Below are 22,486 nucleotides of genomic sequence, written 5' to 3'. Positions count from 1 at the left end.
AGGTCCTATCTGCTCTTTGAACCCTGCTGTCTGTTCCAGGGACCCTCCTTGTCCCTTTATCGCCCCCCCCCCACACACACCCCGCACGGGGATCCTGGTGGGAATCCTCACTCTGACCTTTCCTGAAGGGTGTGATCTGCCCCCAAGTGACAGAGCCTAAGGGTCACAGTCTCCTCTGCAGGGAGAATAGTGCTGGCCCAGCTGGCCGCGTGTGCCAGGATCTAGTGTCCCAGTTGGCACCCCCAAATGTTAAGAATGGGCGAGTCTAAGAAGGGTCTCTAAGGGCACGGTAGGGCTCCTGGCTCTCTGGGTGCAGCCCCTGCACGCCAAGGCAGCAGCAGGGGACAGGGGCCGCTGAGCTGGACGCCCCCAGGATGCCAGCGGCCCAGGAGCCAGCGCCTCCCCTGGCGGAGGGTGCCAGGCAGCTCCCGGAACTGCAGACTCACGGCCCGGCCTCTGCAGCCAGCGGAGCCTGCCAGCCTCAGCCTGAGCGCAGAAACCTTTTCCTGCCCTTCTGACTTGCTCAGGCCTCAGAGCCTCAGGGACCCCGGGAGAACAATGCTGGGCAGCCCAGAGCGGGGTTGTCACCTCCAGCGAGGAAGGGGTGGACCCGGGCACTGAGGGGTCACGGCCTGTGAACTGATCCAGGAGGAAATAAGACATTATGTTGGGGAGGCGGGGACTTTTATCCACAAGGAAAACAACCCCTGTGTAATATTTGGTAGGTGTATAACATGCATAAATGCGTAATTTCTGACATTCAATTAAATTCTGTTTAACTTTTAGGTTACCAGATTCTAAATTTCCTTTTTCCTCCATTCTCTCGGAATTATTTTTTATCTTGTGGTTTTATTACTTTATATTTTTATTGATTTTTTTTTCTCAGTGCTGAGTTTGAATATTTTTGACTACAGAAAAGTTACATAAGCCACATAACGAACTTAGAGGCCCTTCATAGATTCACCAATTCTTAATATCTTGCCTCCTTGGCTTTATTTCTATTTATATATAAGGTGTTTTGTTTTGTTTGCTTGTTTGTTTCTAGATTCTTCTATGTCAGAAATCTTTTCCTGCCCACTTACCTGGCCATTTACAAGAGATTCAGCCAGGCACAGTGGTGCCTGCCTGTAATCCAGGCAGCTTGGGAGGCTGAGACAGGAGGATCAAGTGTTCAAAGCCAGCCTCAGCAATGGCAAGGTGCTAAACCACTCAGTGAGACCCTGTGTCTAAGTAAAGTTCAAAATAAGGCTGGGGATGTGGCTCAGTGATCGAGTGCCCGAGTTCAATCCCTGGTACCAAAAAAAAAAAAAAAAAAAAAAAAGAGAGATTCAGTTTTTTCTTATAGTCAGTTGACAAACAGAGCTTTTTTCAGAAGGGAATCATAAAACATGAGCAGGCATGTCCTCAGTGGTACCATTTCACCTCAAGTGGGCAGATATACCCTCTCTTCCTGGACACAGGATGCCAGCCCTGGGGTCTTTGCTGTGCCAACCATCCCCAGTTGCCTCCCCGAGGCTGGATCTGTCATGGCGGCCATCCAGGTGCAAGATGGGATTAAGATAGGAGATGACAGGCGCAGTCCTGGGGCCAGAAGGACCCTTGAGTCTCCTTCTTCCCTACTCTCTCTTGTGAAGTCTCAAATTAAGGAAAGATGGGGTCAGGGTCACTAGGGAGACAGACACGACCCTTCAATTACTGCCACCAAATGGGAATGTTTATAATTTACAATGAACAGAAATGGATTCAGCCTACAGTTCTGGAGGCTGGGAAGTCCAAGAGCATGGTACTGGCATCTGGTGAGGGCTTCTTGTTGCATCATCCCATGGCAGAAGGTGGAAGGGCAGGAGAGGGTGAGAAAAAGTGAACAGGGGTACGACCTTGCTTTTAGAATAACCGGTTCTCACAATAACTAACCCACTCCCATAAGGCAAAACGCATCTCTCTCTCATGACCTCATCAGCTCTTAAGATTCTCTTCCCTCAGCACAGCTGCCCCCGGGAATAAATCCCAACTCTATGAACTTCAGGGTACACAGTCAAACCATAGCAATTTGTGAATTAAAAGAAGCTTAATAACTGGATTCAGTTATGGGGCCCGGTGGAGGTGGGGGCTGTACGTGGGGTGGTCAGAGCAGGCGGCAGGAGAAGGTGGCATCGGTGCCTGGAACGGAAGAAGTGAAGCAATGAACCAAGCAGACCCCAGGGGAAATCCCAGGCAGAGGGAGCTAAAGCTGCCAATCTCTGGGGCAGAAGCACCACAGACATTCTGTGGAATGTTCTAGAACTCGCAGGGAGGCCGAGGTGTCTGGAGCAGGATGAATGACAACAGGGGTGGGGGACGCTGAGCCTCTCCCCAGTTGGCCTACCTCTTCAGCTGGGGAGCGCAAAGCAGTGGCCCCAGGGCCTTTTCCGACCAGAGGACACATTTCATTTGTCCTACAAAGTGTCAAGAAAATTCAAAGTCAGCCACCAATATTTAAAAATCCAGAGATTTTCATCATAAAAATCTACGTATCTCGCTTGTTTTGTCAGGTTCTGATCTCCGTGCAACATGGTGGGGGGGTGTCTCAGGGAGGCCCATAGATGCTCAGTCACCCCGTGGGGCGCCTCGTGCATGGCTCTGGAAGCCAGGCTGGAGTAGCCATTGCCATACCAGCCCCAGGTGGCAGGACAGCGCCTCCTTTGGCTCCTGCTCTTCTCCCAGAGATGCTGACCCCTGAGACCACAGGGGACAGCTGCATAGAGCCTGACTAGCCACATTCACCTGTCCCTCTGTCTCTGTGACCCCTTCTGGCCCAGGAAGTGGGACATCCTGGGTGGGGGCATCTCTGGCTCCACCCCTGAGGCTGGCCCATCCAGGATCAAGAGCCCACATAAGCAATCAGCCGTAAAAAGTACCCACCAAATTATTGAATGAAAATTAGTAAAATTTTGAAATCCATGACTGCCTAACACCAGATGACTTTGATTCTCTGCTTTAGTCTCTAGTCCCTGAAAACTTTGCAATATTCAAAAACTGCCTGAAGGTTTGTTTTTTCTCATTTTTGCAAGAATTTCCAGGATTCTGAGTAATTATAAGTTAGCCGAGTCTCCATAGGTCCTTCGGGAACCAAATGATTTCAAAAGCAAAATGGAGGGAAACACTTGAAGTCATTTTATAATCTACATAATATACATCCATATATAAAATATGTTATATGTACAGTCAGCCCTTCGTGTCTGCCGTGCTACATCCACGGATTCAACCATCCACAGAGTGAAAGTGTTCAGGGAAAAAATTGCATTTGTATCGAACAGGTACAGACTTTTTTCTGGTCATTTATTCCCTAAACAAAACAGTACAACAACCATTCACATAGCATTTACATTGTATTAGATATTGTAAGGAATCTAGAGATGATTTAAAGCATGTGGGAAGAATCTCATGGGTTCTGTGCAAATACTACTGGATTTTATATTTAGGAACTTGAGCATCTGTGCATTCTGGTCCCCAAGGGGCTTCTGGCTTGTTAGGCACAGATGCTCAGGGATGCCTGTGTGCTCATTAAATATGTCTGAAGTCAAATCAGCCCGGAAGACTCTCTCCCAAAGAGACCCAACCCCGACAGGAGGGAAATGACCACACCTAACTCCACTCCCTGGGAGCTTTGCCAGGGACCTGGATGTCTGTGTACACAGGGTCTCAGCATCCTCCTGGCCACAATCCCAGCTCTGGCCCAATGCCCAGAGGCTGTGGCATGTTCAGGTCCAGCCTAGGAAGAGTTTTATGATTGGCCTAGGTTGAGCAAAAAACCCTATAACATCTGCCCAACAGAACCTAAGGCCACGGCAACGAAAGATTCAGAATATGAGCTTGACAGAGGTCGCTGATGGGTAGGGTCCCCCAGACGGAAACCTGCTCTTAACTGTGTCTTGTTTGACCTTCATAATTTAACATAAATCTTAGCTCGCTTTTAATATTGAGAATTCACCCACAAGATTCAAATTGATTCCCTCCTTCCCTCCCTCCCTTCCTTCCTCTTTTGTACCAGGGATTGAACCAGGGGAGCTTAACCACCGAACCATGGTTAACTCAGCCCTTCTTCTTCTTCTTCTTTTTTTTTTTTTTTTTTTTAGTTTTATTTTATTTAGAGACAGGGTCTCACTCAGTTGCTTAGGGCCTTGCTAAGTTGCTGAGACTGGTCTCAAACTTGTGATCTTCTGCCTCAGCTTCCTGAGTCACTGGGATTACAGATGCGCAACCCAGCACCTGGCCAAATTTCTGACATCTATGGAAAATACGGTGGTCATTGGGTCATTGGCTGGAACTGTAGATGCCATCTTTTAATGGTTTTAATTAACCTTTTTTTTTTTTTTTAAGATGCACATTTCCAAACATAAAATTCTAAAGGTACAAGGAGCATATGATGAGGAGTCTCTTCCATGATGTCCTCCTGCCTCCCATGTCCCCTCCCCCGAAAAGCCATGGGGGCAGATTTCCAAAGACGCCTTACAAGTGTATGCATGAAAACGGTTTTCTCCTTACAATGATGGCACACTCTGCAGTTTCCCTGTAGGAGCTTTGTTCCCTTAGCAAGGTCCCTGAGAGACACTCCTCCATCCACCGGGACTTGCTCCGACCTTTTTGGATATGACAGTGGTCTCCAGTTTGCCCAGTGGCCGTGGTGCTTTACGGTTTCACACCTGTCCTGCTTCACTCCTTCGGGATTCTTGCCTGGCCTCTGCCATCTGAGCGCGCAGACGGGTAGAGATGAAGGACGGAGTAGAGCGTCCTTCCTGTCCCCACCCACTTGCCGCCACTCTCTGATGCCTGCAGTTCCTACACTTTCCAGCAGAGGGCGTCACCACCTTGCTCCCAAGCCCACCTAGGGGTTTTCTCAGGGAGGTCCAGCCTCCAGGAGGTCCAGACTCGACGTCCAGGGAAGAGATGCTCTCTCACTGGACACAAAGCCTCCCTTAGCTGGACTCAGATCCTCCCGCCACCACCCCTGTCCTGCCCCTGGCCTTGTTCCTCTGCTTCTCTCTCCCCGCACTCCTCTGTTTTGAGCTGCGCCCTGACTGTCCCTCCCTCCTGTGCGGACGGGCCCCTCCCTCTCGGGGGTGGCGGGAGCTTGGTTTAGTCTGGGCCCCGGAATTGAGAAAGTGCTGGAGGGAAAATCCTAACAGAAGGCTTGTATCTGGAACAGCAAGGCTTGCCCCTCCCTGATGAGAAGCTGGGGTTCCTCTCCCTGCCCCCACTTCCCTGAGTCGACCCCAAATACCCTTTTCCTGCCCTGCTTTGCACACTCCCAAGAACACTGGCTCCCTGGCCTGGGGCCTGCGGCCTCCTCCCCTCCCCCACGGGGGTGTTGGGGGTCGCCTGGAGTCCAGCTGGTGGCCAGTGCAGAGCCACCCTTTCCTGGCCCTGCCCCTCCCCGTGACCCCAATCCTCTGCCAGCCGCTCAATAGTGCCTTGTTCTCTCTCCAGCCCCCAGACAAAAGTCCCTCTGTCTAAGAAGGCGGAATTAGGGGGAGGGGGCACCCCCAACAGGGACCATGTGGGGGCCTCTACAGACCCCAGCCGGAAGGAATGCTGTGAGGCGGGGTGACCGGAGAGAGAAGGACAGGGCCTTGCACAGGGCAGGCGACCTTCTGGAGTGGGAGGCAGCCCCCACCTAGCACCGGGCCATGGACCCAGGAACCTTGCTCCCAGCACCTTGGGAGGAGCAAGGGCCAGGGAGCTTCTCTCCCAGGGCAGGCTGGGGGTGGTGGCCTGGTCCAGGCACCCTTATTTGGTGTCCCTGTGTCTCCTTCACATCACGACCTTGGTCATATCAGCATCTTCTACTGACCCTCAAATGGTGTCAACAAAGACATGTGGCCTGGAAGGGACTTTAAACCCCCCATAGTGGCCAGTAATCCCTCCCCCAAGCAAAACACACCGTCCAAGCCAAAGAAGTTTGGTTGTTAGGTGGATGGGTCACCTCTCTCCCCAGCTTTGCCAGACAGGGGCTCTGCCATCAGAGACCCCAGAACCTTCCCCCTCCAAGATCTCTTTCTGGTTTCAGGAGATTAGAGAAAGTCCCACCCCTAATTCAAGGGACCAAGTCCCAGCCCATCCTGCTCTCCCTGCACCTCACCTGAGGCTGCTGAACCCTTGGTGACCTGTGGCCGTGACTGGGGAGGGGGTGGAGCTGTCTCTTTAAGAGCAGGAATGGGGTGGGGGGAGCCCCCAGCCTTAGGGAGACCGGCTTGTTCTCTACCTGCCCAGGTTTGCTCAGGGCGTGGCAGCTGCAGATAGAGGCAGAACTAGGACTCCACTGGCAACTGGCTTTCTCCCAGAACCTCAGCTCTGCCAGAGGAGCCAGCACCAGGTGAGCACCAGGGCCCTCTCCCGCAAGACCCCTGAGGACCTTCCCTCTCCAAGGTCCTTTTCTGATGGATTGGAGGAAGTCCCCTCCCTTTCTGTGACCGTCCCCCTTCATTCTCCTCACAGGGACTGAGCCAGGCAGCTAGGGCAGGGTGAGACCTGTAGGTGGGGTCTGGAAAGACTGGCAGCATCTGTGGGACCTGGGGACGTCTGAGCGGAACAGAAGTGTCAGGATTGGGGTGTCGGGGTGGCCGGGGTAGTTAAGTAGATGGGGGGTATTTCGGGGCATGGCGGGAGGCGTGTGGATCTACAGACCTCCAGGAAAAGGAGAGGATGCCACCAGGGGAAGCCGGAAAACAGGGAGTGAGTTAGACTTCAGGGACACGGAGAGGAGGGGTCTTTCTGCACACCCCTGAAGTCGTGGTCGTTGGCCACCAGTTTGGAAGAACAGAGGGGACAACAGCGGGCAGGTGGCAGATGCAGCCCTCTGGCTGGTGTGAGACCCCCATGGCCCGGAGGGTGCAGCTGAGGGATCCGTCAGTTCCTCCCTCCCCAGTCTTGGGTGCAGGGTGATTTCATGGGTGTGGGGGGACCGTGGAGCCTGGCAGGCCAGGGGGTGCTTGGAGAGAGGTCCGTGGTGAGAGGAAGAGGAGAGACCCAGCAGTCCCAGGATGCAAAGCATATGGTATCAAGTGGAATTCTCAGGGGTGACAGGGTTTGTGACAGCAGTGTGGGATCATGATAGTGCCAGCTCCATCAAGCTGTGAAGGTGATCTAAATGAACCATATCAAGAGCCGAGGACAGCGCCACGTGGGGCGGGCTCTCAGCAAGCACCAGCTATTATTGCCAGTGTTTGTGTCAACAAGGAGTGACAGAACCTCATGAGGTAGCCTTAGACAACACACAGGCCTCTGCAGATTGGCTCCCCAGCCATCTGAAGTCCTGCCACTCCAGCTCCCCGCAGATGCTTTCTGGGGTCTAGATGTCTGAACAGCGTTCCCCAAAGCTACAGTCTCTTCCGGAGAGCAATGAATGCTCCTGCTAAAATGACTGTGAGCCAGTGTCACAGGGGAGCTGTGACATTCCCAGGCCAGGGAGGTGGAGAGGGAGATGGAAGAGCCGTGAACATGCAGGACAGACCTGCACCCCCAGCCGCCCAGCGCGTCCTCTCTGAGCATGTGTGCTGTCATCAGTGAGATGGCGGTTGGCCTCAGGGGTTGCTGAGGGTTGAGAGCACAGTGAGGCCTCTGGGCAGTGTCCAGCGCAGGGTGGTCGGGGGTTCAGCTCCTGCCATCAGGATTCCCATGACACGTGAGGGGGTAGAGCGGGCAGGGCTTACTGCAGGTACCCACGGTGGGCACAAGATTGACACTGGGCCAGGGAGGGAGGGGAAGTGTCCCAGGTGCTGGGCAGCCCTACCTGGGGAAGAGGGGCCCGCTGCCAGGGACGGGGAGGAAGGTATGGGCCAGGAGCAGGGCTGGGAAGGGCCAGGAGGCCAAGGCTGGGGAGGACAAGGGTCGAGGATGGGCTAAGTGGGGGCCCAGGCGGGCAGGGTACCGTGGGGACAGAAGGTGGAGCTGGGCTGCCCCCAGTGCCAGCCCAGTCTGTCCTCCCCAGCCCCCTGCCCCAGCCTGGCTTCTCTCCTCCCTCCACCCTGCCCTGCAGCCCGAGGGGAAGCTCAGCCCCCGTCTGAGGCCTGCAAAGTCTGGGCAGAGCCGGGCAGGCTCTGAGCTGTCTACGGGAGACACTCCCCAGCACCCGGGCCTGCTGCCACCTGGCTCCTGACACCCGCTTTCCCAAACACCCCGAGGCCCTGACAGCCCGGAGTTAGGAACAGCCACCAGGGAGCCAGGCCTGGTTGCAATCCTGCTTCCTGGCCAAGTGACCTTGGGCACCAACGGTCACCTCTCAGAGCCTCAGTTTCCCCACCTGGAAGGTGGAGAGAACAGGCGGGCTCCCTTGCTCGGCTGCCAGAGTGACTACTGAGGCCTTCGGTCCCTGCCCGGTGGGTTGAGGAAGCTGTTTCCTCATCGGGCCTGAGACCTTCCCCACCCCCACCTGACTTTGGGCCTCCTTCCTGTCTCAGCCGGGTCAGTCTCAGGGCCAGGCTTCTCTGGGCGGAAGGCCGGGGAGGAGGGCGCAGGGAGCCAGAGGCAGGGACGCACACCCCCCGGGGCCCTGCTAACGCTGCGCCTGCTTCCTGGCCTCCTGTAGGTCCATCCTCAACATGCGAGAGGTGGCTCTCGGGCTGTTCGTCCTCCTGGCAGGTGAGTCCCAGGCCCTGAGCCGTCTTTTCCCCTGGACCCCAGCCAGGTGGTGCCAAGCCTGTGGGTGTGCGCGGGTCTGCATTTTTCTACTTCCCCTGGGGAGCCGGTCACTATTAGGGACGTAGGGTCCTATTCATGATTTCCAGGGACACACAAGGAGAGTCAAGGCCTCTCTTAGCAGCGGCCCACACAGCTAGAAAGCCACCGTCTTTCCCATCCCCCTGTCAACTGTCAACCTTCTGAGGAGACAGGGCCTAGGGCTGTGTCGCTAAGGCACCCCTAAACTATTCCAAGAGGCTGCTGGCAGCCGAGCCGAGCAGTAGAAATGACCAGAACACCCCGCGCCTCAGTCTCCCCATCTGTCAAAATGAGGAGAGTGGGAGCACCCGCTGGCAGAGTCATTTCAAGGATTAAGCGAGTTAATATTTGAAAAGCACTTAGAACCGTGCTCGGTACAGCCCGCACGGGGCGTGTGCTTCAAATATGATTAAAAATAATTCATCTCCCTTCAGCAGCGAGTTTGAGGTCCAGAGCTGGGGCAGTCGGCTGCTTGGAACAGAATTTAATCTTAGCCCTTTGCTTTCTTTTGCATTTTTCTTTCTCTGTTGCTTTGGGCAGGGCTGGCATTCCGTTCAGGGTAGGCATGGAAAGTGGGGGGGATGTGGCAGAATCAGGAAGGGAGGTGATGGATATGGCTGGCTTGGGGGGAACCCAGCCTTGGAACCAAAGCCATATGTCGCCTTGATAAGAAAAGTCCCCCCACCTCTGCAGGAGGTGTGGATCAGCCATGTGTCTGGAAACAGGCAACTGAACGGTGGCCCAAAGCCACCCAGAGTAGAACCCATTTAAGGTGACAAGTGGCTGGTGTGACTCAGAGGTGTGGGGGTGAGTGGGCGAGTCCATGTCTCCATGATGGGACGCCAAGGCAGTGAGACTGGGTTGGGACTCCCTGTGCCCCAGGGACCCTCTCCCAAGGCTCCCTGGACCTTCCACACATCACCATCTCCCTCCTTCCCTCTGGTCCCCGCCAGGTCTGCCTGCACTGGACGCCAACGACCCGGAAGGTGAGTCAGAGGTCCCCCACCCACCCCTGGGACCACTGCGAACTGCTGTTGTCTTTGATTCATGTTCTTTTTTTCTTTCCTTGCAGATAAAAACAGTCCTTTCTACTATGGTGAGAGCTCGTGCCCCGCTTCTTGGTCTCCCCCAATCCCCCATGCCATTTTGTGTCCAAGTCCCCACACAGGGTGGGTGGAGGGTCAGATGTGGGACACGGGAACAAGAGGCGGCAGCATGGCCTGGGGGAAGATTCTCATCCAGCAAGGTAGTTACATACACTCAGAAAGCGAGGGCAGACCACAAGAAGCCATTAGGTTCAAACCAACTGTTAGGAGAAGGGCTTACATGAAAGACTTCCTGGAAGAGGTGAGGGACTCTACCCACGTCAGCATTCTCCCACCAGGTTCCACTGTTCTGCTCCCCCTTGTCCTTCTGCCCTCACCTCCTCCACTGTCCCTCATTCCTGCTCCAGCCACACCGTCCTCCTGCTGGTCCTCAGACACAGAAGACAACTGCCAGCCACAGGACCTTTGCACCTGCTGATCCCCCTGCCTGGAGCACTTCCTATCATATGTCCACAAGCTCTTTTCTTCACCTCCTGCAGATGGCTGCTTCTCAGCCCTTCCCTAACCACTCTCTCTAAAACAGCTGTCTTCTGACTCACAGTTCCCAGCCCTGGCTATTTTCCTTCAGATGGCTTTATCTCCACCTGACCTGACAAGAAATATCTTGTTTGCCTGGGTGTAAACTGGAAGGTGTGCACCGTCAGGCTTGGGTTCTGTTCTGTTCTCTATCCCCAGTGCCCTGCACACGGTGGGTGATCAGTACCTATTTGTCAAGTGGATAGGGCGATGGATAGAAAGGACCGGGTTGGTCTTGAAGTCCCCTCTGATTTTCTCCCAGATTGGTACAGCCTTCGGGTCGGAGGACTCATCTGTGCAGGCGTCCTGTGCGCCATCGGCATCATTGTCCTCATGAGTGAGCGCAGGGGCTGACGGGGCAGTGGGCGGGGCGAAGCCTGGAGTCCCCTCCCTTGACTGCTCACTCTCCCAACAGGTGGAAAGTGCAAATGCAGATTCAGCCCAAAGCCCAGGTAAGGCGGTTCCTGCCTGCTCGCCTCTTGCAGAATAAACACTCTTCAGGGGGAAAGAGCCTCTCAAGTCTCCCCCAAGAGGATAAGACTCAGGGTTCTGCCACGCCTATCTCTAAGGTTCATGGTTCATAGCTAATAATTCCCCAAAGGTCCCAAATTCTGAAATGCTTTGGTTCCTGGAAAATAGCCAGGAAGCCAGGTCTGGCTGAGCAGACTCCTCTCACCTGAGGGAGAGGACAAACGGGTGGAGGTGAATCTCACCACCTTTTTTCTCCCCTAGTCACCGGCCAGGGGATGCCCCACCTCTCATCACTCCGGGTAAGACAGGATCAGCGTGGACTGAGGGGGACAGGGGTCAAGGAGGGGGTGGGGACAAAGAACTCCATCCACCCTCCAGGCTAATCCCATCCCCTCTCCTAGGCTCTGCCCACAACTGCTGAGGTTGGACCAGCTGAAGGAACACGAGGGCCTGTCTTTGTCCCCAAATCCTGGCTGTCCACAGGAGCCTGAACTCCAGGGTAACATCCTCCCGCCCCTCCCCAGGCTGCCTTGCTGGGGCCTCGCCTCAAGGCTACCGGGAGGGAGCTCTTTGTTCAATGTTTTAATACAAAACCATCCGGCCTGCCGCCCGGGTAGCCTGCAGACTCACCGTGTGTGCCTGGGCGAGGGCGGGGCCTGGAGAGGGCGGGGCGAGGGCGGGCCCTGGGCGGGCCTGGGAGAGGGCGGGGCCTGGACGAGGGCGTGGCCGGACGAGGGCGGGGCCGGCCGGGGCGGGGCGGGGCCTGGGGGAGGTGGCTGCGGGTTGGCAGGCAGCTGGCGGGCGGGTCTTAGCTGGGAAAAGCCTGTCCTCTGCTCTTTCTCATAGCCTGCTAGAGGGCACGGGGCCTGCTCTTTGCCTCCAGGCCGTGGGAGCCTTGTGTGCACTTTAAGATGTTCCAGTGTTAATGGGGGACACTTTGTGATGCAAGAGAGCCCTAACCCCTGGATGCTGGGCGCTCAGGTGAACACTGGGACCATCCCAGGAAAACAAGGATAAGGAATTATCCCACCACCAGGGAGTGCTCAATTTTATGATTGTAACAGTAAGACCCCTAGGGTCTCCTCACTGGAGAACTTTCCAAATGTCCCAATGAGACCTTTAAATGATTCCCTATAACACCCTTAATAGTATCTAATGGCCACAGGATGTGAGAATCTTCTCTGAGCCTTAAACTCCCAGGAGTCTCCCCAGTATCCAACCTAAATGTTCCCACAAAATGCCCCAAACCCTTCAAAACATCCAATAATATCTCCTACAAAGCCCTGGGACATGACCTCTAAATAGAGACCGCAATAAACTAGCGACCTGCCCTCTGATCACACCCTTCTATCTCTTGAACATCCCATGACCCACTCTCCTTAGAGACCCCGTGAAGAGCCAAAATGCCTTCCCCCTGGCCATGACAGGACTCTAGGGTCAACCCCAGCCCCCATGCCATTCACAAGACCCCCTCTCCCAATGACCCCACAACAACGGGCAGCGTAGTTAGTGCCCAGCGCATTTATTGAACTCGTACCTTCTGTCCTTTCCCCTGTCGCCCTTCGGGGAGGGGTACCCGCGCTTCAAGTGCACCTCTCCAATCCCAACTTCTCCCCCCTCCCCACACCGCTCCCGCCTGCGCACGCACGCGCAAGAGGAACGAAACGCGAGGCCACCGCCTCTGGCAGCAGACGTGCGCCTCAGCAGCTGAGAGAAGGAACGGGTCTGGCAGGAAAAACTGCCCAGCAACTGTGACGTCACGGGGCCGGGCAGGACTCCATGAAAGCGATTGGCAGGATTGAATTTGGAAGGGAAAGGAATTCTGTCTTTGGAGCTTTCGCAGGGAGCAGGTTGGGTGGGAGTCGTTGATGGGGGAACTTCCAGACCTCTCTGGCTCTGCGCATCCCCCCTTGACTTCGGTGTTTGGGCTCCAAGCGGTGCCCCAGCCTGAGCTTCCAAGTCACCGAGAGCAGGGCTCAGAGCTCACAACTCTGACTTAGCAGCCTGAGTAGATATTGTTTCCGACTGGGAGGGCAGTTCAGGCTGGGACTTCCATGTCTCCCAGTGGCAGTTCCTCCAAGAGGTGGGCTAGGGTTTGGACCTGGAGCTGATGAACTTGGCCTGTGGTCAGCATCTCACAGGACTGGTCATTACCCCCAAGTGGGGCCGGAAGGCCAGCCAACAGGTCATCCAGATGCCAAGGCCCCCCACGCCAGCCCTCGGCCATGTCTAGAGTCCTGCCCAGTCTCAGGCACTCAGGTCCAGCTCATGATGCTGGTAGATCTGCGTGGGGCCCTTGAAGCAAGCCGCGAATAGGAAGCGTCTGCCCGCTAAGGTGACATGGGCAAAGGCACGGGGGGCCACCAAGGCAGGAGGCCCCAGCTCCTGCAGTGGCTCCAGGAGCCCCTTGTCGGGATCAAAGCGAAGCACCTGGCTGAAGGCAAAGTCGCTGCCTAGGATGGCCAGCTGGTCCCTGGCGATGAGCAGAGGCTGGAAGACGTGGGCGCCCCGTGAAGGGAGCTGGTGCAGCAGGCGAAACATGGAGCCGTCCCAGCGCATGACCTGGGGAGAAGGTGGCCAGTTAGGGCCTGGGGCCTTGGGAGGGACAGGTCTTCCTGTCATCCTGAGGGTCTAGAGAACTTGGAACGCTTGGAAACAGGCCTGTACTTCCTGAAACTCCCACAGCTGCTTAATCCTATCAGTGTGCATCCAGCTGCTCAGGCTGCTAAGTCAGTTGTGAGCTGTAAGCCAACCCTGCGCTTTCCCTCGGCCCCACACTACACGGATCAGCAAGGCTACCTGTGAGTTTTACCTACAATAGCTGTATATGCTGCCCACTCCTGTTAATGCACTTTGGCCCAGCCTCCACCCTCTCCAGCCTCCACCCTCTCCAGCCTCCTTCCTGGGCCTTAGTTCCTGTTCTTGTCCCAGTCTGTTCCCCACCAGAGACCCTTGCTCTGGAAAAACAGTGCTAGAGAGGGAGGGCAGGACCCAACATCTGCATCAGGCTCAGAGGAGCCTTGTCAGGATGCGGGGCACAGGGGCTGGGGCTAAAGTCAGTCCTGGAGGGTGTCTAGGATGCAGAGCCAAATTTAGGGGGTAGAATCAGAATCTTGGGGAGTGATTTAGACACAGATAGCCCTGAGGGGCCACAGTCTTGCAGTCACCGTTGGGATGGGATCAGAGTTCAAAGGTCAGCATGTGAGGCCACATCAGTTTACAGCCCCCACCCACCCACCCACACGCACACACACACTGGGCCCAGCCTCACCATAGAGTCCCCGATGTATCGCGTCAGGCACAGGAACACATCCCCCCCAGCCTGGAAGTGACGTGTGGCATAGACATCCTCAGCCTCTGGGATGTCCGTGCGCCTCTCGAAGCGGCCACCGAACCAGTGGAAGAGCACCGGCCTCTGTGAGGCCGAGGCCAGCAGCAGGTGGGGCCGGCCGTCTAGCTCCAGGGCCTCGGCGTCCGTGTCCCGGTGCCAGGCGTGCAGGCTCTGGCGTGGGTAGAAGCCGGGCCCGTCCCGACACAGCAGTGTGGTGCTGCCCGCTTTGGAGGCATCGGCCACCACGAAGCAGGGCTGCCCGTCCAGCCAGAGGAGCTCTGCGTCGTTGGGCCTCAGCAGCCGCCGGGGGGCCAGTGCCTGCATCGGGGCCAGGCGCAGGTCGGGGCCCGGCCGTGCCCACAGCTGGGATCCTCCCCACAGTCGGGCAGCCAGCACGAAGAGGCGCGGGCCCAGCACCAGGGGCTTGCAGGACACCACGGAGGGCGCTGAGGGGGAGCAAGCAGGCTGTCAGGTCCAGGGGCAGAGGGCAGACAGGGGACAGGGACAGGGCGAGCACTCACCCGGCAGCTCATCCTCCGTCCGGAAGCGCTGCAGGCCATAGTCCCAGGAGAGGATCAGGCAGCGGCCAGCGAAGGGCTGGGCCAGGATGATGTGGGGCTCCCCCTGGTAGGAGAAGGACTCCACCCCCAGCGCCGACTCCCCCACCATCTGGAACCAGGACAGCTCTGGGGGCGGCAGGAGAGAGTCAGGTAGGCCCGGGGACCCCAGGGTCCTCATTGCTGAGCCTGGATTTGCACAGCTCTGAAAGGAGGGCCCCATTCATGGCGTTCACCCCACAGGGACATGGAGTGGAGTCCTCTTGTCTATGGCAGGGTTAACTCGGTGATTTTCTAAGCTGAGTGGCCTCATCAAATGATCCCTCCGAAACGGCTACTTAGTCATTCACTGGCCTTCACGACATTCCAGTGAGGTGCGCTCTGTCATGATCTCTAAAGATGAAGCGACAGAGGTTCAGTGGTCCAGGCAGCCGGCAGGCTGCTCAGCTGGAAGCCACATTATCCTGGCACCCCCAGGAGCACTCTCCCTGGAGGTTAGGTGTGGTCATGTCAGGACCAAGTCCCGATGGACAGGAGCAGAAGCGTGAATGTACGCTTCACTTGCTGGTGCAAACCTCATTCCCCTCCTTCCATGTGTTTGATGCACATGGAAGCATCAAACCTGAGTTCAACCATGGAAACAAGGACAGTACCCAGGAGCTGCTGCACCCACCTGGGCAGCTCACCTCTGCTCACCTCTTCAATTTGTGGTATTTCGGGCTTTTTGTTACAACCACTTAGCTTTATGGTATCTGGCCTAGCAAGGTACTGGTCGTTAGTGGATGCCATGCTGTGACTCCAGCATATACTACGTCACCCTGCACGTCCAGATCCCAGGTGCCAAGGTGGAAGCAGTGATGGCCAGCCAAAGAGGGTTCTTTTAAAAATGCCCATCAAATCATGTCCATGCCTGGGCCACATCCTCCATGGCTCCCCCTCGATCGTGCTGTCTGTGCCTGTCAAAGTCCTCCATGGTGGGGCCCCTGCCAACTTAGACCTCGTCTCTAGTCTCTCCCTTCAGGCATCACCTGAGCCACACTGGCCTTTTGATCCTCAAACGGCTCTAGGCTGCCTCGGGGCCACCGTTTACGCTGTCCCCTCTCCACGCAGTGCCCTTCCCTCTCCTTTTCCAGTAGCTAACTTCAGATCTAATGCTGTCTTCAGAGAAGGCTTCTCTGACTCCACGCTATAAGACAGAAAGAGCTCGCCTCCCTCACGACTCCCTGTGTGCTCAGAATGTGTCGTCTGTTTGTTTGCAGCATACTTTAGTGGATAAAGTATTCGTCGAATAACTGAATCAAGAGTGAATGATGGGCTGGGGATGGGGCTCAGTGGTACAGCGCTTGCCTAGCAGGTGGGAAGCCCTGGGTTGCATCTGAGGCACCCCCTTCCCCTTCAAAAAAACATAAACTAAATCGCTGTGCTCAGTCCCCTTTCTCCGTGAGTCCCACTCACCACAAACATGTCTCACAGTAGATAATGTTACAATCACTGTTGTTATATTAATGGCATCTGTGTAAGGACACTTCAAATGTCCACTCCTTGAGGAAGCCCTTCCTGACTCCCGCTCAGCTCTGTGTGACCCCGGCCCTGGCTCTGGACTCCTCAGTTCCCACGGCCTCGGTCCTGGCCTTATTTCTCTGACTGTGCTCCCCCATCCCACCCCGGGCCCCTCTGCCTCCGACTGCCCGTCCTGGCCCTGATCATCCTGGGCGGTCACTGTGTGGGGCTGGGCGTGGGCTCTGGGAAGCCAAGACCTGGGCTGTCTTTGTCCCTGCTGTGCTTTCTGCCTTGGCCGATACCCACAGAGTCACCAAAATGTATTTATGGAAAAGCAAAAGAAAATAGAAGTGAGGGGATTGGCATATGCAGTTTTTAGCACAATAGAAAGAAAATGTTGGGCTGGGGTGTAGCTCAGGTGGTAGAGCGCTTGCCTCGCATGACAGGCCCTGGGTTCAAGCCCCAGCACCACCACCAAAAAAAGAAAAAAGAAAAAAAGAAAGAAAGTGTTTTACAAGTAAGTGACTTTATATTAAGGACGATGAGAGTGAACATTTGAGAGCTTCTGCCCCAGGCCTTGGGTCCAGTGCTGGGCAGGCGGAGACATATCATGGAATCCTTGTAGCAATCCTATGTCACTGTTTATTATCCCCATTCTACAGACAAGGAGACTGAGGCTCAGGGTGGTGATGCCATGTGCAGCCAGGAAATGGCAGGGCAGGGAGGGAGGTCAGCTCCTCAGGCCTGGCAGCCAGTCCCCCCATCTCCTGCCTTCTCCTGGGAACCCTGCAGTCCCTCCCTCCCCACTGGGAAAGCCCCCACCTATGGCTCTGCACTTGAAGGTCTTTGGGTCGAGGTGGTGGAGCTGCATGTGAGTCAGGGCAGCGGGGCCTGCACAGGTCCCCGTCCCCACGCTGGCGTTCACGGTTGGCATCCACTGAAGCAGCCAAAGGATGCGACAGTCGCACTGGAACGGGTTCCCGCGGAGGTCCCTGGTGCAAGAGGCCAGGAAGGGGCTGCGACCCTCGGAGGCCACGTACCCTGCCCCCTCCCCTGGGGTCCCCAGATGGCATGGAAAATACGTCAGAACCATTGCAACCATTGCCAACCCAGCCCCGCCTCCACAACGCCAGGCCCCGCCCCCAGCCACCCCCCCCACACCCCGCACCCCCGGAGCCTCACACATGAGTCAGGGTTTCCAGGCCCCGGAACAGGAATCTGGGCAGGACTTCGAGGTGATTGTTGGCCAGGCTTCTGGAGGGGACAGAAGAAGGAGCCATCCGCAGCTGCCAGGAGGCGCTGTGTCCGGGGTGGGGGTGCCGGGGTGGGGGTGCCGTGGAGGAGGGCGGAGGGCGTGCAGGAGCGGGGTGCCATGGAGGAGGAGGGGTGCCATAGAGGAGGAGGGGTGCCATGGAGGGGGGTGTCGTAGAGGAGGGTGGGGTGCGGTGGAGGAGGGGGTTCCCGTGGAGGGGGGTGCCATGGAGGGGATGCCCGGGAGGAGGCAGGACAGGCACGCACAGGTGTGTGAGCGAGCGGAGTCCGCGGAGCGCGTTCTTGGAGATGGAGCCGATCTCATTGTCCTCAATGAAGCTGTGGAGGGGAGGCCGGGTGAGGGGAGGCCCACGGGGCAGGGGACTCAGAGGCCACGCGGTCCTGCATTCTCCCCAGCACCTCGGGCAGTCCCAGGGAAAGCCTCCCCAGAAACCTGTCCCCCCTGAAGGCCTGATCCACGGTCACCGGAGCCAGCCTCACATGGACGCTGTGGCCATTGTCACCGTCATCAGCACTGGTCCCACTATCATCCCTTATGACCAGTACCAGTGCCTGCATCTCAACACCCATGCCACCATCACCATCACCTACCCTACCACCAATAACTGCCATCGTCCCCAGCACCACACAGGCCACCAATATCGGCACACACGTCCATTGTCAACGTCCATCATGGAACCCCAGGCGGATGACACCGATGAACCTCACCAGCAACCAGGCTTCATGACCAACACCCCACATCCAGCCACCACCCTCACCAACGCCGCCTCCATGATCCAGCATCAGCACCAGCGTCGCCACTATCCCCAACACTCTGGTCACCCACCGCCAGTGCCATCGTTGTCACAGCTTGTATACGTAAGACACCTCTGTCATCGGTGAAAACCCCAGTACCAACAACACTGTCATGAACACTGACGCCGGCGTCCTGCTCCAAGCCACCACTGACACCAACATCAGTGCATACTGACCAGTGCCCACAGGCCTGGTGACCGTCTCTAGCACCGCCCGCAGGCTTTGATCATCAGTTCCACCAACAGAACTGTCACCGCGAGGTTTGCCATGTTTTGTCAGCAGCACTGACAAGGCCACCACTTCCACTGGCGTCAGCAACGGCATCCCTCCCTTCACCACTGCCATCACCAATCAGTACGGACATCACGCTGCCGCCAACTCCTTACTGGGAGCTGTTTCCTGCTCATTCCAAACATTTCCTCCCGCTGGTATCCTCCCCGAGTGCTCGCGAGTCGGGAGGGGCCAGAAACCGAGCCTGGCTATCTGGGTGCTTTGCGGATCTGAAGCACAGAGAGGCAGGTGAGCAGCCCCGGACGACACAGCTGATCTGGGGCCCTCACATGGCCCCAGGAGCAGGTCTGAGGGCCTTGTCCAGACACCTCCACTGCAGACCCACCGTCCCTACCGTCTCCGACTCTGGGCGCCACCAGAAGCCCCTTCTCCTCCTCCCAGCCCACCTGCCCCCAGCCCGGCCTCACTCACAGGTACTGCAGGTGGGACAACCCGGCAAATGCGTCGTCCTCAATCACAGAGAAGGAATTGGACGTGAAGAGGCTGCAGGGGGCGAGAAGGCGGTTGCTGGGGTTCAGGACCCCTCGCTGACGAGGACCCCTCTCTGACATTTTGGCCTTGCCCCCCTCCATTAGCCCCATCAGGCACAGGAACACTCACATGCATGTGGGGGGACTACGTGCAGGGACAGAGGGACTCTGACAGGGACACACGTGTGCGCACACCCTCTCCTGTGCATGGACACCCCCGTGGCCACATGTGCCCATACCCCACAAGCACGTGCAAGACACCCACTCCCTCCCTGCCGCTCGGCCGGGCCCACTCACAGCAGGTGCAGGGACGGCACCTTCAGGAAGCTGCCGGCCTTCAGCTGGGTGACTCCAGTCCTCACGAGTGAGCTGGGAACGTGGCAGTGGCCGTGAGGAGAAAACCACTCGGGCGCTCTGGTCCCCAACCCAGAGCCCACCGCGGCCCCACGCCCTGGCCTGCACCTGAACCCGCGTGCGCTTCCCCTTTGGGTGGTGAGGGTCTGGCAAGCGCTCAGCCCAGTCCCTGGCCATCCCTCCTTCCAGGTCCCCATACACCTCCTGCCCCATCCCAGGTCCCAGCAGCCCCTGGGCAGGCATCCCGACAGCCTCTGCTGCCCAGGATCAGGTGGGCCCCCGCCTACCCCGCCCTGCCCCCGGAGGCCCAGGATCCTGCGCCCACCTTGAGGCCCAGGAGGGCCCACACTCACAGTGACAGCAGCGTCGGGGAGAAGCTCTCTGGCAGGTCCTGGGAGCCCTCACACAGGGCGCTGTCTTTGGAGCAGGAGCAGCGTGGAGGACACTTGCCCTTTGGGGGCCTCCAGGCCACCCCCACCCCTGGCCCAGCCAGCAGCAGCAGCAGCAGCAGCAGCAGCAGCAGCAGGATGCCCGAGCGTCCCATGCCCCCTGCCCCCGGCCGAGGCACCACTTGTCTCGCAGCCAGCCTGGCCCAGGCCACTACATCTCCTCTGCCAGAGGCCCCTGCAGCTGCCTGCTGGGCTCCGCACCCTGACCTTGCTCTGCGCCCTCGTCCCGGTCCCTCAGCCGGCCCTTCTCCCTGTGTCCTGCGGTCTCTGACTTTCTGTGACTCTCTCTGCCTCTCCCTGTCTTTGTCTGTATCAGTCCATTGCCCACTTCCGTCCCTCCTTATGTCTTTTGTGTCTGTCTGTCTGTCTCTGCAGGGCCCTGTCTTGGTGGCCTGTTGTCCCTCTGCCTGCTCCCTGCTTCTCCCTGAAGGTTTGGGGAAGGGACGTGCCGAGCAGGGTAGGGAGAAGGAGGGGGTCAGAGGCCATAGGAAGAGCTGCCTGGGGAAGGGACTGAAAGGCCTTTGGGAGGGGGTGGGGCCACCAAGGATGGAGCTGCCCTGGCCACTCCCAGCCAGCCCCCTCCCCAGAATCCCCCACTCAACCTCACCCAGGGACTGTGAGGAGGATGTCACCCGGGTGGGGACTGAATGACCCGGCAGACTGGAGGGGGAGTGGAGGACAGGCCACTCCTGAGAGCTGGGGGAGGTCCTGGCCACTCCCAGCCAGCCCCCTTCTGGCCCCAGGAGGGCGTGGTGGTCCCTGTCACTGAGGCCCAGGGGCAGCTCAGGTCCAGCTGCGCCCTCTGGTGGCCACGCTTGGTAGGACAGTTGCCTTATCCCAAACCCAAGACCTCCCTGCCTCCCCACCCCCCACCCCCGGGAAATTAACCCCTTAGATACCCACCACCATTCCAGGCAGAGACTGGACCCATGTCATAACGAGGACAATGCCACCTCCTTTTAATATTTACTCTGCAACCAGCCTCAACCTAAGAGTTCATCGACTACTTTCAACTCGCCCCAGCCCTCTGGGGTTAGCGCACAGCTAGAGGAACTGAGGACAGCGCTCAAGCACCTGAGCTCTGGGGGTCCAAGCCAGAGGCCGGGCCAGGAGTCCAGCCCAGCTGGCAGCTGGCTCCATGCTGGATTCTGTCTTCAGAGATCCAAATTCATAGGTATGAGGATAATGGACTGTTTAAATTTGGACTAAGCTTTTAGTGATATGGATAGAGTCTGTCCACTGATAAAGATTCATAAAGGATACCTCAGGGGACCCAGCGACGGTGTTCACTGAGCACTTACTAGGTGCCGTTCCTTCCATGGTTTGACTCAGCTCTCCCCGTAACCCTGCGAGGTGGGCAGTTTTGCGATCCCCACTTTACAGACAGGAAGACTGACCAACAGGGAGGGTGAGAGATGAGTGTCATGGTGCCGTTCGGCTCTAAGCCTGACCGCCAGTCTGGACCACCGCCTTGCCTAGACCAGGAGACTCACCCTCCTCACGGAGGGGCAGACTTCCTCTCTTGCCCCTGAGGGACCACCCAGCAGTCTTGTTGAAGGACAGGGGCCTCGACAGCACCAGCCCAAGGTCACACCCTGTGGCCTCGGGGCCAGTCAATCCACCTCCCGGCTCCTCATTTCTCCCATCTGTCAAATGGGAACATTCAGGACACCCACTTCCAACATGAGGAGAGGACTCAGTGAGAAGACGGAGGCCACTCACCCTCCAGGGCTCAGCTCAAGGTGGGCGCCCCACAGTGGTTGCAGGCTTGGAGAGGAGCTCTGGCTCCGTCTTGGTCCTGCACTCGGTTTCCTATGCTGAAAAGAAAATATGCTAGCCCTCTGGACTGGGACTTGGAAAGTGCAGATAAAGAGCTTGGTGCCAGGGACACACAGGGGACAAAGGCAGGCCTGCGCCCACAGACAGTGTGCCAGCCCAGCTGGGCTCTCGCTCCGCTTTAAGACGAGAAGAAGTGACATTGGCAACAATAACAACAGCTAACTAGGTTTTTGTTGATCACTTACTGTGTGCCCGGCTTTTTCTCGTTGTTCTACAGGGTTATCCCAACTTCCCTCTGACGTGAATATTGTTATAGCCACAGAGAGGTTAAGTCATTTGCCCAATATCACACACCTAGAAAGTGTCAAGGGAAGGGAGGAGGGAGGGAAGCTGGGCTGGCCAGGAGTGGGCCAGGTACCCGTTCCTATTGCCCCTTGCTCGCCTGTCCCTCCTCCTCAGTGCTGCATAAACACCAGAGTTATCATTAACCAGGGCCGGCTCATGACCTGGGATGCAGGGCCACGGGGGCAGAGGCTAAGAGGGCTCAGCAGACAGGGCCGGGGGAGCCTATTGAAGTCTCCTGGCTCCTCTGAAGCCAGGGGTGTGTGTATGTGTGTGTGAACACTCACGTGCGTGTGTCAGGGCTACACCTGAGCTGGGTGCGTGCGAGCACATGCTCCTGTCCTGCGGAGCCTGGTGGGGTCCCCGCTGGTGTCCGACTGCTTGAGGGTAGGGGCATTTCTGTCCTCAGCCGCCAGCGGTCCTCAGGAGAATTAGCTCCACCGCCTTGGTTTTCTTAATCTGTAAAGTGGAGTCGAAGAGGAGACATGTCAGGTCCAGAAACCTCTGAGCCTGCAGAGAAGGTGACGTGGACGACCTTATTGATTTCACCATATTATAT

At 57.2% G+C, this 22,486-nt stretch overlaps 2 protein-coding genes across 6 annotated transcripts; one reads left to right on the top strand and one right to left on the bottom strand.

Moving 5' to 3' along the window:
- Nucleotides 1-1,219: 1,219 nt before the first annotated feature.
- On the bottom strand, nt 1,220-20,607 carry Lgi4 (leucine rich repeat LGI family member 4). Of its 3 annotated transcripts, none has more exons than XR_013089238.2 (11): nt 19,711-20,607; nt 19,301-19,372; nt 18,945-19,016; nt 17,694-17,765; nt 17,358-17,429; nt 16,998-17,167; nt 14,640-14,804; nt 14,059-14,564; nt 12,325-13,349; nt 2,366-2,435; nt 1,220-1,289 (listed from the first exon to the last, which is right to left on the bottom strand). XR_013089238.2 is itself a non-coding variant. In XM_076839058.2 (9 exons), exons 1-9 carry the CDS (start codon nt 19,899-19,901, stop codon nt 13,035-13,037), a joined length of 1,635 nt encoding a protein of 544 aa, XP_076695173.2. In that variant the 5' UTR covers nt 19,902-20,607; the 3' UTR covers nt 12,293-13,034. The 3 variants fall into 3 exon arrangements, 1 of the variants encoding a protein (XP_076695173.2); XR_013089239.2 differs by lacking the exon at nt 1,220-1,289 and adding an exon at nt 1,665-2,160; XM_076839058.2 differs by lacking the exons at nt 1,220-1,289; nt 2,366-2,435 and having other exon boundaries at nt 12,293-13,349.
- Fxyd3 (FXYD domain containing ion transport regulator 3) lies at nt 8,160-11,410 on the top strand. Of its 3 annotated transcripts, none has more exons than XM_076838117.2 (8): nt 8,160-8,354; nt 8,564-8,616; nt 9,648-9,680; nt 9,767-9,790; nt 10,579-10,653; nt 10,732-10,768; nt 11,049-11,086; nt 11,189-11,410. In XM_076838117.2, the coding sequence occupies exons 2-8, from the start codon at nt 8,577-8,579 to the stop codon at nt 11,206-11,208; spliced, it is 267 nt and encodes an 88-aa protein (XP_076694232.1). In that variant the 5' UTR covers nt 8,160-8,354; nt 8,564-8,576; the 3' UTR covers nt 11,209-11,410. The 3 variants fall into 3 exon arrangements, with proteins under 3 accessions (XP_076694232.1, XP_076694231.1, XP_076961850.1); XM_076838116.2 differs by having other exon boundaries at nt 8,160-8,439; XM_077105735.1 differs by lacking the exon at nt 8,160-8,354 and having other exon boundaries at nt 8,446-8,616.
- Nucleotides 20,608-22,486: the final 1,879 nt, after the last annotated feature.

The sequence above is a fragment of the Callospermophilus lateralis genome, chromosome 18 (assembly GCF_048772815.1).
Source record: "Callospermophilus lateralis isolate mCalLat2 chromosome 18, mCalLat2.hap1, whole genome shotgun sequence".
Lineage (NCBI taxonomy): Eukaryota > Metazoa > Chordata > Mammalia > Rodentia > Sciuridae > Callospermophilus > Callospermophilus lateralis.
This window is presented reverse-complemented; position numbering and strand designations above follow the sequence as displayed.